Consider the following 13,652-nt stretch of genomic DNA (forward strand, 5'->3'; position numbering starts at 1 on the left):
AGGATTTTTACTGTTCTTAAACTACATAGTAAAACTATGTACACATACACATTTAGTAATCTTTTGTAGTGACTACTATAGTCATTGCTACTCATCAACTCTGTGTAAGAACATCGAGTTTTTTGAATATTGAGCAATTGATTTTTACCATGCTAGATGAAAACATTTCGTGTTTCTTAAGGGTATTAAAGCACTTCTTACTTAATAAATCTATATTCACATCTCCACAAATTTCCAGCTGAGACGGTCAAACTTTGCCTCCCTATCCTTAAATTCTGTTTTTTCAATGTGTCTTTGTTTTCAGTTAAGGAATACTTAAGAATAAAGATCAAAATCCAGTTACCTTCCTTTTGCTCTAGAGAGAGTTTAGCCAGGTTATATGAAATTCCTGTAGTTATTTGTACAATTACTTCTTCTTTGAAGAAGAACTTATAAAAATTACTTTTAAGCGTCAACTATACAGAAGCACCTCCACAGCTGACCACTTTCCTACGTTGGCCACCTCTGTAAGTTGACCTAATTTTCAGAGACTGACATTCACCACGTTTATCAGTGCAGAGGGCCTAATCCCTCATGTTAACCACCTCAGTATGTTCACCAGTTTGTTGCAGTCCTCTGAGTGGTCAGCTTACAGAGGTTTGTACATTAAACAGTTTATCCAGTCATCATCAAAAAGTAAACTTTAAACCTGGAAACTTTTTTCTGTATTTTAAAGAAAAATGTACATTTATTTCAGCCTTAAAATACTTATTGTCAAAACAGAACGGGAGCAGTGGCTCATGCCTGTGATCCTAGCACTTTGGGAAGCTGAGAGAGGAGGATTTCTCAAGGCTAGGAATTCAAGAGCAGGCTGAGTAACATAGTGAGAACCTGTCTCTACCAAAAAAATTTTTAATTGCCAGGCATGGTGGTGTGTGCCTGTAGTCCCAGCTACTCAGGAGGCTGAGGTGGGAGGATTGCTGGAGCCCAGGAGTTTGAGGCTGCAGGGAGCTACGACTGCACCTCTGCACTGCAGCCCAGGTGACAGAGTAAGAAGTTATTTCTACAAAACAGCAACAACAAAATCTATTGGCAAAAATGTTGAAATGTTTTAACTTCAACTTTATTAGGGAAATATGTTCTATTCATGCAAATGTTAAACCTTCTAGGAGATGGGGCTTAAATGCCTCTACACTGCAGCCATTTACTCTCAACATTCATAGCATTTTTCTTTAGTTCTTTGGTATAATTTGGCCATTTTGATAGTAATTAACCCATTAGATAAGTGCTTGAATGTCCATTTTATAGCATTTTTCAATCCTTTCAGAGGATTGAAATGGATGCTCTTTTTCTATTTCTTGCGGTTTCAAGGATATTGCTCTTTGGAGTTTGAAGTGACTATTATTTACACATTAACAAAAGGCAACTTGTTCATGGTTCAATAATACCGAGTATGCTACCTAGTATAATTAGACAGAAATACGAGGCAAACATATTTTTAACAAATATGCAATTTTTTTGCACTGTACAGATTAAAAAAAACCCCATGATATTAGCAACTTTTTTAGCATGCTGTGACCCCTGCATTGTCAAAGTTTAGAGGATGCTTGGCTTTCTTTAAGCAATGCGTTAGTAATTAACTTTCTGAAATATTGATCTACTTAAAATAAGAAAGCACTTAGTGGTGAAAAAGACTTCAACAACTGTATTGAAATTTAAGTAACTGTTCATCTTCCTGGTAAAGCGTGTTGATTTCCAACTTAACCACTAGTGAAAACACTTTCAGTCCTTACCCTGGAAAGGACTTTGAATAAAGGCCATTATGAGTAAATTTGCCTACTTTAATGGTTCCTCTGGCAGCTTTGAGTTTACGACCACCTTATAAATAGCCCATATACAAACAGATTTAAGATCACTGTTTGGAAGGTACTTTGGAAGTGTGTGGGGAAGGAGGAAAAGATGACCCTGTAATCAACAAGAATCATTTGGGTGTCTGACTCACTTACTTCTGTCTCTCCTCATGGCCTGATTTTCTTTTTTTGTAATACCCTGTCAGCAATTCTATTTAATAGAAGTTTATGGGAGTAAGAAAGCAAATGCTTTTAAAAGTGCAGCACCTCTGTGAAGTTAAAAGACTCTGAGACATTTGGAGTTTGTTCGATTGGACGGCTTTCTTCTGGACAGCCAAGGTATGTGGAATTGGAGCTAGGTCATTGAGAAGCATGAAAACACCGTAGCAAGCCTTGGGGAAGAGGTGAGATGGGACAAGTTACAGGACATGGGGGACAGAGGCTTGGGGAGAAAAACACAGAATGAGGGCTGGACGCAGAAAGGACCATAGACGATCTTTAGCTCTGACACGTCAGACACAGAAAAGGAAGAGGAAGTAGTCTTTCTTTTTCTCTTATTGGCTGCTTTGTCTGATTCCCTGTTTGGGGGCATAACCCAATCTAGTGTAGTAAATACAGGCATATTCCAGAGATATTGCAGGTTCAGTTCTAGACCACTGCAATAATGCAAATATTGTAGTAAAACGAGTCACACAATTTTTTTTTTGTTTCCCAATGCATATAAAAGTTGTGTTTACACTCTAGTCTCTTAAGTGTGTGATAGCATTATGTCTAAAAAAAAAAAAAAAACCAATGTATTTACTTTGATTAAAAAATACTTTATTGCTAAAAAATGCTAACAATCACCTGAGCCTTCATCAAGTCCTAATCTTTTGCTGGTGGAGGGTCTTGCCTCCATGTTGATGGCTGGTGACTGATCAGGGTGGTGGTTGCTGAAGGCTGGGGTGGCTGTGGCAATTTCTGAAAATAAGACAACAATGAAGTTTGCAGCATCAGTTGACTCTTCCTTTCATGAAAAATTTCTCTGTACTATGTGATGCTGTTTGATAGCATCTTACCCACAGTAGAACTTCTTTCAAAGTTGGAGTTGGTCCTCTTAAATCCTGCCACTGCTTTATCAGCTAAGTTTATGCAATTAAATCCTTTATTATCATTTCAACAATGTTCACAGCATCTTCACCAGGAGTAGTTCCATTTCAAGAAACTACCTTTCTCTGATCATCTATGAGAAGCAACTCATGGCCTGAGCAAGAACAAGACCCACATCTCTACAGAATGTAGAAAAATTAACCAGGCACGGTGGTGTGTGCCTGTTGGCCCAGCTCCCTGGGAGACTCAGGTAGGAAGACCTCTTAAGCCCAGGAGTTTGAGGTTGCAGTGAGCTATGATGGTACCACTTTAGCCAGGACAACAGAGATAACAAACAATGAAATAACAAACAAACAAAAAAAAATGAATTTTTTAAAAAGACAAGCAACTCCTTGTCCATTCAAGTTTATCATGAGATTGCAGCAATTCAGTCGCATCTTCTGATTCTGCTTCTGATTCTGTTATAGTTTGCTATTTCCACCATACCGCTGTTCCTTCCTCCACTGACATCTTCAACTCTTCAAGGTTATCCATGATGGTGGGAATCAAATTCTTCCAAACTCTGTTAATGTCAATATTTTGGCCTCCTCTCATGAATCATGAATGTTCTTAATGGCGTCTAGAATAATGAACCCTTTCCAGGAGGTTTTTTTTTTTTTTTGCAGTTTTTGGCTGGGGCTGGGTTTGAACCTGCTACCTCTGGTATATGGGGTCAGCGCCCTACTCCTTTGAGCCACAGGCACTGCCCACCAGGAGGTTTTCAATTGACTCTTCCCAGATCCATCAGAGGAGTCACAACCTACATAATGTGTTTCTTAAATAATAAGATTTGAAAGTCAAAATTACTCCTTGATCCATTGGCTACAGAATGGATGTCATATTAGCAGGCATGAAAAAATAATATTTATCACCTGTACATCTTCGTCAGAGCTCTGAGTGACCAGAAGTGCATTGTTAATAAGCAGTAATATTTTGAAAGAAATCTTTTTTTCTGAGTAGTAGCTCTCAACAGTCGTCTTAAAATATTCAGTAACTCATCCTATACACATGTGCTGCCATCTAGGCTATGTTCTTCCATTTACAGAGCACAGGCAGAGTAGATAATTCTTAGGGGTCCAAGGATTTTCAGAATTGTCAATGAGCATTGGCTTCCACTTAAGTCACTAGCTACATTGGTCCCTAAGAAGAGCATCAGCCTGTCCCATAAAGCTCTGCAGTTAAGCATTGACGTCTCCTTTCCGGATGTTAAAGTCCTGGAGGGCACACACCTTCTCCCACTAGAATGCTGTTTCATCTCCTTTGAGACTCTGCTGTTTAGTATAGCCACCTTGAATCAGTTATCTTAGCTAGATCCTCTGGGTAACATTCTGCAGCTCACCTTGTACTTTTATGTTCTTTTATGTTATGGAGACAGCTTCTTTCTTTAAACCTCATAAACCCACCTTTGCTAATTTCAAACTTTTCTTCTGCAGCTTCCTCACCTCTCTCAGCCTTCATAGGACTGAAGGGAGTTAGGACCTTACTCTGGATTAGGCTTTGGCTTAAGGGAACCCTGTGGCTGTTCTAACCAGAACATGAAAGCATTTTCCTTAACAGCAACAAGGTTGTTTGCTTTCTTACCCAAGTGTTCCCCGGGATTGCTACTAGGGTAGCAATTTTTATTTTATTTTATTTTATTTATTTATTTATTTTGAGACACAGCCTCATTCTGTGGCTCTGGGTAGAGTGCCATGGCATCATAACTCACAGCAACCTCAAACTCTTGGGCTTGAACAATACTCTTGCCTGAGCCTCCTGAGTAGCTGGGACCACAGGAGACTGCCATGATCCCTGGCTTGTTTTTCTATTTTTAGTAGAGATGGGGTCTCACTCTTGCTTAGGCTGGTCTTGAACTCCTGAGCTCAGGCAGTCCATCTATCTTGGCCTCCCAGAGTGCTAGGATTACATGTGTGAGCCACTGCACCTGGCCTTGGTGTAGTGATTTTTAAAATTTCCTTCAAGAACTTTTCTTTTGTATTCACAGTTTGGCTGTTTGACATAAGAGGGCTAGCGTTTGGCCTATCTCAGCTTTCAACACGCCTTCCTTATTACGCTTAATCATTTCTAGCTTTTGATTTAAAGGGAGAGACTTGCGACTCTTCCTTTCATTTCGACACTTAGAGGCCATTGTAAGATTTTTTGTTTGTTTTTTTGAGACAGATTCTTGCTTTGTTGCCCTAGCTAGAGTGCGATGGCATCGTCCTAGTTCACTGTAACCTCAAATTCCTGGGCTCAAGCCATCCTCCTGCCACAGCCTGCTAAGTAGCTGAGTCTCACCATCATGCTCAGCTAATTTTTTCTTCCTTTTTTTTTTTGGTAGAGATAGGATCTTGCTCTTGCTCAGGCTCACTTTTGAGCTCAAGTGATCCTCCTGCCTCAGCCTCCCAGAGTGCTAGGAATATGGATGTGAGCCACTGTGCCTGGGCTCATTGCAGGGCTATTAATTGGCCTAATTTTAATACGGTGTCTCAGGAAACAAGAAGCCCAAGGAAGGGGAGAGAAATGGGGGAAAGGTCAGTCCATGGAGCAGTCAGACACACACATTTATTGGTTGCATTCCCTGTTTTCTGTGGGCATGGTTCATAGTGCTCCCAAACAATTGTAATAGTAACATCAAAGATCACTGATCATAGATCACCACAGTAGATGTAACAGTAATGAAAAGGTTTAAAATATTGCAAGAATTAGCAAAATCTGATGCAGAGACACAACACAAGGGCGCATACTAGTGGTAACATGGGGCCGACAGACTTGCTCAGCACAGGGCTGCCACAAACCTTCAGTTTATAAAAATTGTAATAACTGTGATGCACAAGAAAGTGAAGTGTAATTAAGTCAGGTACTTTCTGTACTGTGATTCAGTCAGGAATGAGATGGGCTTTTCTGAATTCACTTGAGAATCTAGCAATGGGTAATAGGTGTGGAATGGAATATATTCTGAGCTTTAAGCAACCAATTTACACATGAACATTTGGAAGGCAATCTTTTATCATTTAAGGGTTCCCAAGTAAACCTGTCCCACAAACATCAGCCTTTGACTCCTCTGAGGATTAGTCTCCATGTTATGTGCCTCTCACAGCCTTACTTCTATTTGCTAGAAATAGCTAGCTAATTGCTTGACCATTTTTCACTAGAAAACTACAAAATTTAAGTGATGAATAAAAAGAAAAGATGAATTTAAACCAGTTTTACTATTTGGAAATTCTGAGTAAACCCTGAATTAGGTAAACGGCACTCATGTTCAAAAAGTCAGTTTGGTTTTAACGGCACATTTTTCTTTTTTACTTAGGCAGAGTCTGTGTTGCCCTGGGTAGAGTGCTGTGGTGTCACAGCTCACAGCAATCTCCAACTCTTGGGCTTATGTGATTCTCTTGCCTCAGCCTCCCAAGTAGCTGGGACTACAGGTGCCTGCCACAACGCCCGGCTATTTTTTTGTTGCAGTTGTCATTGTTGTTTAGCTGCTGAGCCTTAACGGTGCATTTTCTTTCTCCATTTTCCCTCTGATCCCCATAACCAGTCAAGTTATGAAAAGCCCTTCAGTTATTTGGAGGGAAGAGGGCTTTTGGAATCCATATGACTTTTTGAAATGAAGGGCCAGGTAAGTTACATCAACTTTCCTTCTTTCCCTGGTCCATTTTTTGCAGGGTTTGGGGCTTGCTCTGGGAACTTCGTGAATGCTGCATTTCTAACAAGTATAGCCCAGGACACAAGAGTAGGGTCCAAGAAGGCTGAGAGGTGTGCTTATTTCTGTTTTCCAGGCATGCACTGCCCCTGCAGTCAGGGGGGAGTACTTTCTTCACAGATGTCGACACTACAGTTTTATGCCATCTGTATTCCTTTCTGGGTAAATTCTTTGATCAAATCATGGTAATGAAATGTTTCTTTGCAACCTGGGCTACTCATTGGAATCACCTGGGAAGTTTTAAAAACTACTGATTCCTGTGCTACAACTCCAGAGTTTTTGACTTAATTGGAATTTGGTCAGGGTTTGGGATCTAACCTCCCCCATTGGAGATTCTAATGTGCATTCAGGGTTAAGAATCACTGCTTAGATTTTATAGAGTCACTTTATAGAAAAACATACTGACTTACACAGAATTTTAAATTCAATTTAGGTCAATAAATATTTATTGAGTACCTACTCTGTATAATGCACAAAGACAAACTCTTAACATAGTCCACACCCATAAGTAGCTCAAACCTAGTCCAGGCAAGAGTGGGTTAGTGCCAGGGAGGGACCAGGGCATACAGAAGACATATTCTTCATAAAACACTAAAGTAAAATTCTCTTCCTCTAAACCAGTGTTTTTCAACTTTATTTCTTGGCACACTTGAACCTATGTTAAACTTCCATGGCACACTTATTTTGATTAAAAAAAAAGAAGAAGAAGCTTGGCGCCCATAGCACAGTGGTTATGGAGTCAGCCACATACACCCAGGCTGTACGAAAAAAAAAAGTATATATATATATATATGCATATATATATACTTACTGTGCTTTGAACTTTTTTCTTTTTTTTGAGATGGTCTCAAGCTGTGACCAGGGGAGAGTGTCGTGGTATAACAGCTCACAGCAACCTCAAGTCCTTGGGCTTAAGCAATTCTCTTGCCTCAGCCTCCCAAGTATCTGGGACTACAGGCGCCTGCCACAATGACCAGCTATTTTTTCTGTTGCATTTGTCATTGCTTTTTTAGCAGGCCCAGGCCGGTTCAAACCCAACAGCCTGGGTATATGTGGCTGGGGTCCTACCCACTGAGCTACAGATGCTGCCCTTCGAACTTCTTCTGAAAATAATTTATGATCTTTAAAAATTTTCACAGCACACCAGTGTGCTACAGCATACCAGTTGAAAAACACCGCTCTAGACTCAAGAAATTTGGCATAAGGATTCAAAGAAAGTAGAATTCTATTTGGTTGGTGAATAGGGGATCAGAAAATATTTCACAGAGGAAATAGCATTTGAGAAGGAACAGGTAGGATTTCCATAGATGGAAACGGGAGAGGAGACTTCAGGTAGAGGCAGTGGCCGGAAAGCAAGACCTATGTGAGGGTTGCTGCTGCACTGGGTGTGTTTTCTGAGTATTTTAAAAATTTTGTAATTATATTGGGTGAGCCTGAACAGCACAAGGCAAAACAGCTGGCACCTGACTTGGCTCTAGGTAGCCTTTGGGGCGTTGAGACGTGGAATGATGATCTGCCGCTGAGATCTGATTTGGAGCTGAGTGGGGAGAAATAGTAGAACTAGGGGCAGGGACAGGTTAGGAGTTGAAGTCTGAAGTATTGAGGAAATTCAGAAAGTTACTGAAAATCTGAACTGGGCATTGCAGGGAAATGAAAAAGAAAGGCTTGAATACAAAAGGAGTAATACAGTTAGAATAACAGGACTATGAGCCGACAGGGTAGAGGAAGCAAAAACTAATGTGGATGTTTCTTGTTTGGATTCTGAGGAATGTGATGGGCCATTAACAGAAATCGTCAAACTAGGTTAAGGAATGGTTCGTGAAAGGGAAGATGGTGAGTCTAATTTTGTAGATGTTGAAAACAAACATATCCAGTGGAACTAAAAATTCTTATTTGAATATCCCTCATTGTAATTCAATTCTAATAGAATTCTTAAAGCAGGGCACAGTGGTTCTCAATGAAGGAGGATCGCCTCCCAGGGAACATACATCAACGTCTGGAGACATTTGGGGTTGCTACAATTTGGGTAGAGGTTGTTTCTGGCATCTAGTGGGTAGAGGCCAGAGATGCTTCTAAGCATCTTCCAATGCACAGGACAATCCCCCACAACAAAGAATTATTCAATTTAAAATATCTATAGTGCTGTGGCTGAGAAAATCTGCTTTTAAAAAATTTTCAAATTGGGCAGTGCCTGTGGCCCAAAGGAGTAGAGCGCCCACCCCATATTCTGGTGGTGGTGGGTTCAAACCCGGCCCTGGCCAAAAACTGCAAAAAAAAAAATATTTTTTTTCCAAATTAATATGAGAGTTGAGAAACCTCGCTTTCAACATTATCCAATAGCTCAAATTTCAGGATTTTTTTTAGGCCTGTTAGTATTTGGGGTGATCGCTCCACCTAGTGGTCAACTATAATATTTACCCTAGTTCTCTGCTTAATGCTGAAAGACGACAGATTAAAAAACAATTCTGAAAACTAAAACACACAGAGATAAAGAACCTCCCTGTATGTGAGAACTATCTAGAGTTTACAGAAGTAAATGTGATGGGGGGGCGGCTCAGGTGTACAATCCAGAACAATTTTGGAATTATAAAATGCTCTTTGGTTATGAGATTTCATAATAGAAGTCAATATGGAAACAGAACGTTTTATAGGATGGAAAATACATTCTATTCCATTAAAGTTGCCTATATTTTACTACTGTTAAATACTGCTATTGCATACATAAAAAGAAAAAAAATCGAATAATTCTGCTGAATAATTGATTAAAATTGTTCTTTTTTTTTGAGACAGAGTCTCACTATGTTGCCCTTGGTAGACTTCCGTGGCGTCATAGCTCATGGCAATCATGGGCTTAAGCAATTCTCTTGCCTCAGTCTCCCAAGTAGCTACAGGCACCTGCCACAATGCCCGGCTATTTTTTGTTGCAGTTGTCATTGTTGTTTAGCTGGCTGGGTTCGAACCCGCCAGCCTCCGTGTATGTGGCTGGCACTGTAACCACTGTGCCACGGCCGCCGAGCCTTTCTTTCTTTTCTTTTTTTTGGAGACAAATTCCTACTCTGTTGCCCTGGGTAGAGTGTCAAAGTCTCATAGCTCACAGCAACCTCAAACTCCTGGGTTCAAGTAATCCTCTTGTCTCAGTCTTCTGAGTATCTGTAACTATAGGCACCAGCCACAATGCCTGGCTAGTTTTTCTATTTTTAGTAGAGACAGGGTCTCACTCTTGCTCAGGCTGGTCTTAAATGCTTGAGCTCAAGCAATCCTCCTATTTCAGCCTCCCAGAGTGCTAGGATTACAGGTATAAGCCACTGCACCTGGCCTAAAAATGGTATTTCTTAAGGATGTAACCTATGGCATTTTCTTTTATTAAAAAATAAAGATGAAAATAGATTGAAAAGAGTTTTAAAGTTATGAAAAAATAAGATGAAGAATACTAGAAATTTCTATTGGCTAAGGAGTGGATTTTTGCCTTAGGAAGCAGTATTGTACATGCCTTAAATATTACCTCCCTCCAAGATAGTAAGCTCCCTGAGGGCAGGGTCTGTGTCTTAGCTATATCTTTATATCTGCCACAGTATCTAACAGCATCTTATACAAAGTAGGCACACAAATAATTTTTTGAGTGAATGAATTTATTCTTATACTGGAAATCCTTGCTTTGAAAGTGAAGAAAGTTTCAAGTGTTTCTAAGCAATTCCTATCTGTACACACAAGTACAATGCTAGCTGAGGACGTCTGGCACAGAAAACACCAGACATGAATTGATAAGAGACACCTCCAATTCATTATCCTGGGAAGCCTAGAGCAAGCTCTGCTTTATGACTATCCCCAGGGCAGTGTGTGGGCAGGTGTGTGAATTGTAGATTCTCTCATATAAAATCAGGTTAATGTAAGACTAATGCATTCTGCAAATATTTATTGAATGCCTACTTTGTGTTAGGTACTCTTCTAGGTAGTAGGGATATAGGAGTGAACGTAAGTCTAAAAGTTCCTTAAGTTGAGAGGCAAGTTTTGAACTGGTGGATTAAAGATGCATCGTCCCCGTTTCCCCAGTTAGTGTGATATCTTCGATGTAGAAAACGCAGTTTGATCCATGATCTCAAGGCATTTTACAGCTATTAAAGGCCTGTCCTTCCACAACGGCTGCCCTGTGAAAAAACAGCACTCACTCATCACTCCCTTTCCTTGTTCGCATCTTTTCCTTGCTCCCGGCTTCCTATACTTTCATAGTTTGGGGTCAGGGGAGGAGGTTGCCAGGTGCTATTTTATGGGCAAATGATGACTCTTACACATTTTGCAAGTGGCAGTTGAAGCTAGTAGTTTGTAAAGTGACCCCGCGGAAGATTTCTTTTTGATTGGTTTATTAACAACTCTTTAATTCTAGAGTCTAGGGATACGCAAAGTCAGAAAAGAAAAACCAGTTACCATCTAAAAGAAAATGGCGCAGACAGGCTGGTGGGGCCCTGTTTTGTCCACAGAATAAGTGCACTGTGCAGTACCTCGTGTTTCTATCTGTTTTTTAAATCTCGAGCACATTTTGGCACCTTATTATGTGGCTCAGTATACCCAGGATATGCAAATCAAAAGTGTTTGTCCACATATGTGAGTCGTACGACGTGGTCTCCTAATGCTAAGTAGAAGCTGATTTACTGAATTCACCGCAACTATTGCTATAAATATAATCTATGAAAAGTAATGGCGACCTCCTCACCTTTTCCCTTTGCATTTTTTGGTGAGTTAGTTATATGCTAAGGTCACACTGGCTAACTCTTCTCAGCTCAGGCATATGGCTCCTAGTTGCTCCTACATAGGATCTAAACATCCCTAACACAGCAGGGGGCAGGGGAACATGCTAGTTTTTTCCAAAGCAGTGGATGACAGCTGAATGACATCTTTGGTTCATTTGCATTGTCTTCTCACATTTTTGTTGGAATCTTTAGAAGGCACAGCCTACATCTGTCCCTCAGCAGAGACTGCAGAGTCCCCAGCTGACTTATTCAAAGTACTCCTTTGGCCACAGGTCCAGCAGTGTGGGAACTTACTCACATCCAGTTGCTTGGAAACCATCATGTCCAGCTTGTCCTCCTTCCCCCTCCACAGTCCGTCCTCTTACAGAGCAGGCAGCCCAACATTCTTAAAGTTCATCACTTTCCACGACACTCCGAGACGAGCATGAATACATCATTGTGCTTTCCATGGAGGAGAAGGCAGAAAAAATGTCAAGTCCTTTACTGGTGAGGGATCCATAGCGACTGCCACTGGGCCGGACGGATATGGGCGTTGGGATTTGCTGATGCCACTGAGCTAGAAAATGGACCAAATAGTGTGTTATGATCAAAGGACTGCAGTCCAGTGGGTACCCCCCGGCAGAGGTACATTTTGTCCTCTCTCCAACACTCCAACACTGTGGATTCTGGGTAAGGCATTTAAACATATCTGGATCTGAAATGCCTCCTTTGTAAAAACGGGCAATAAAACCTTCCTAGTTAGGAATAGAGAAACTGGGCCAGTGAGGTCTTAGGCCCCTAATTCCAAAATCTGTGATTCTAATCCAGTAAGAGATTAGAATCCTATGAAAGATTAGAATTCCTATACCAAAGAAGAGTAGGAAACTAAGGTGATTTCTCAGAATTATTTCTCCCACCGAGCATGGCTGTGTGCCAGAGGCAGTACACGGAGGGTCCTAAGATCTTAAGGGAGGGTATTTCAGAAGGTAGAGACAACTGAGGAACTAGGAACAAAAAGAAGGGTTCAACCTTCTGAGTAATTCCTACCCCACACTGTAACCACCCTAATCAGCCATTAGCAACCTACGTACCACCCTAATCGGGTTCTAATGGGTAACAGCGAGATGACTGAGCAGTAATTTAGGTGCGCTCAACCATGGCTCAGGGACAAAGGAGAATTTATTAGTTTCCATGTTCACCAAGCTCGGTCCAAAGGAGACTCTGTTTTTAGCAGACAAGATCCTTCAGCTTGAACGTGGTCTGAATGAAATATCCATGCAAACCGCACCGTCTACATTTGATTCAGAAATTATCAAGCAATCATCTAAGTTTCTAGGAACCTTGATATGGTGAAAGTGGTTCATCAGGCAGGGAATACTCCAGGTCCTAGAAAGCCACACCCTTATTTAGCATTGTGATTTATAAATTGTTCCTTTGTTGACTTTTTTTATCTTGATTCAGGTTTTCAGAGCCTACATACCTCTGAGTGAACTGAGACAGTAAAGTTTCATAGAACCAAATCTATAGCAATTCCACGAAAGAGCAGGCTCTCAGTAAGACCCGCACTCCACAGTCTCTCCTGCCCCTCCATCTCTTAGCCTTTCCCTGCTCTCTCTGACATCTTAGCCCGCTTACCTTGTATTAGAAGCCCTCCTTTGGGAGACAGGGTGAAGCCTACTGTCCCTCTTCCTCAGATGGGCAGGAAGTGTTGTGGTTGGTGGTTGGGGATAGGGACTAGATTCCAGGCTAAGTCCTTGACCCCCTCCACCACCCCAGTGTCAGCCCAGGAAATGGCACCTTCTGTTGTTGGTGCTGGGATTGGGATGGTTGGTTGTTGGGATCAGGATAGGAACTGGTCCAGGAGACCTGAGCTGTGGACTCAGGCCCCAGAGGGCGGGATCTGGATGAGTCATCAGTTTCCAGGTTTATTGGTACCGAGTTTCTTGGTTGAACACCTACCACCTTCTGACATGGGGAAGACTGGGAAATGGTTGGGAGCTTAGCCTAGGTTAAGAAACATATCATTGGCTTCTGTCTCCTGAACTTTCCCAGGGAAAAGTGTATTAGTGTCAACTTCCCTCACAGCTGAATTTCTTCTCAAGCTCAAGGATAAGGGAAAATAATTAGAAAGCTGTATATTTCCTCCAAAAATTAGAGCTAGAGACAATGGCAGGCAAAAGCCTCTGCCGGATGGTGTTAAATAAAGGGAACATCTGGCGTGCCCCAAAACAGAGCAAGGATCTCAGGTTCTAGCCAAAGTTACTCTTTTTTTCCTTTTCTTTTTTTTTT

General features: G+C 41.1%; 1 protein-coding gene across 3 annotated transcripts in view; it reads right to left on the reverse strand.

The window, feature by feature from the left end:
* Positions 1 to 10,257: 10,257 nt before the first annotated feature.
* MYPN (myopalladin) overlaps positions 10,258 to 13,652 on the reverse strand; it is a 100,808-nt gene continuing 97,413 nt past the window's right edge. For all 3 annotated transcript variants that reach the window (XM_003783618.1, XM_012801323.1, XM_003783617.1), the window contains one exon: positions 10,258 to 11,940. In XM_003783618.1, the coding sequence (XP_003783666.1) occupies positions 11,771 to 11,940 (170 nt within the window). In that variant the 3' untranslated portion in view covers positions 10,258 to 11,770. The remainder of the gene's footprint in view (positions 11,941 to 13,652) is intronic.

This window comes from Otolemur garnettii, unplaced genomic scaffold, assembly GCF_000181295.1.
Source record: "Otolemur garnettii isolate 467f Iridium unplaced genomic scaffold, OtoGar3 scaffold00008, whole genome shotgun sequence".
In the NCBI taxonomy this organism is placed as follows: domain Eukaryota; kingdom Metazoa; phylum Chordata; class Mammalia; order Primates; family Galagidae; genus Otolemur; species Otolemur garnettii.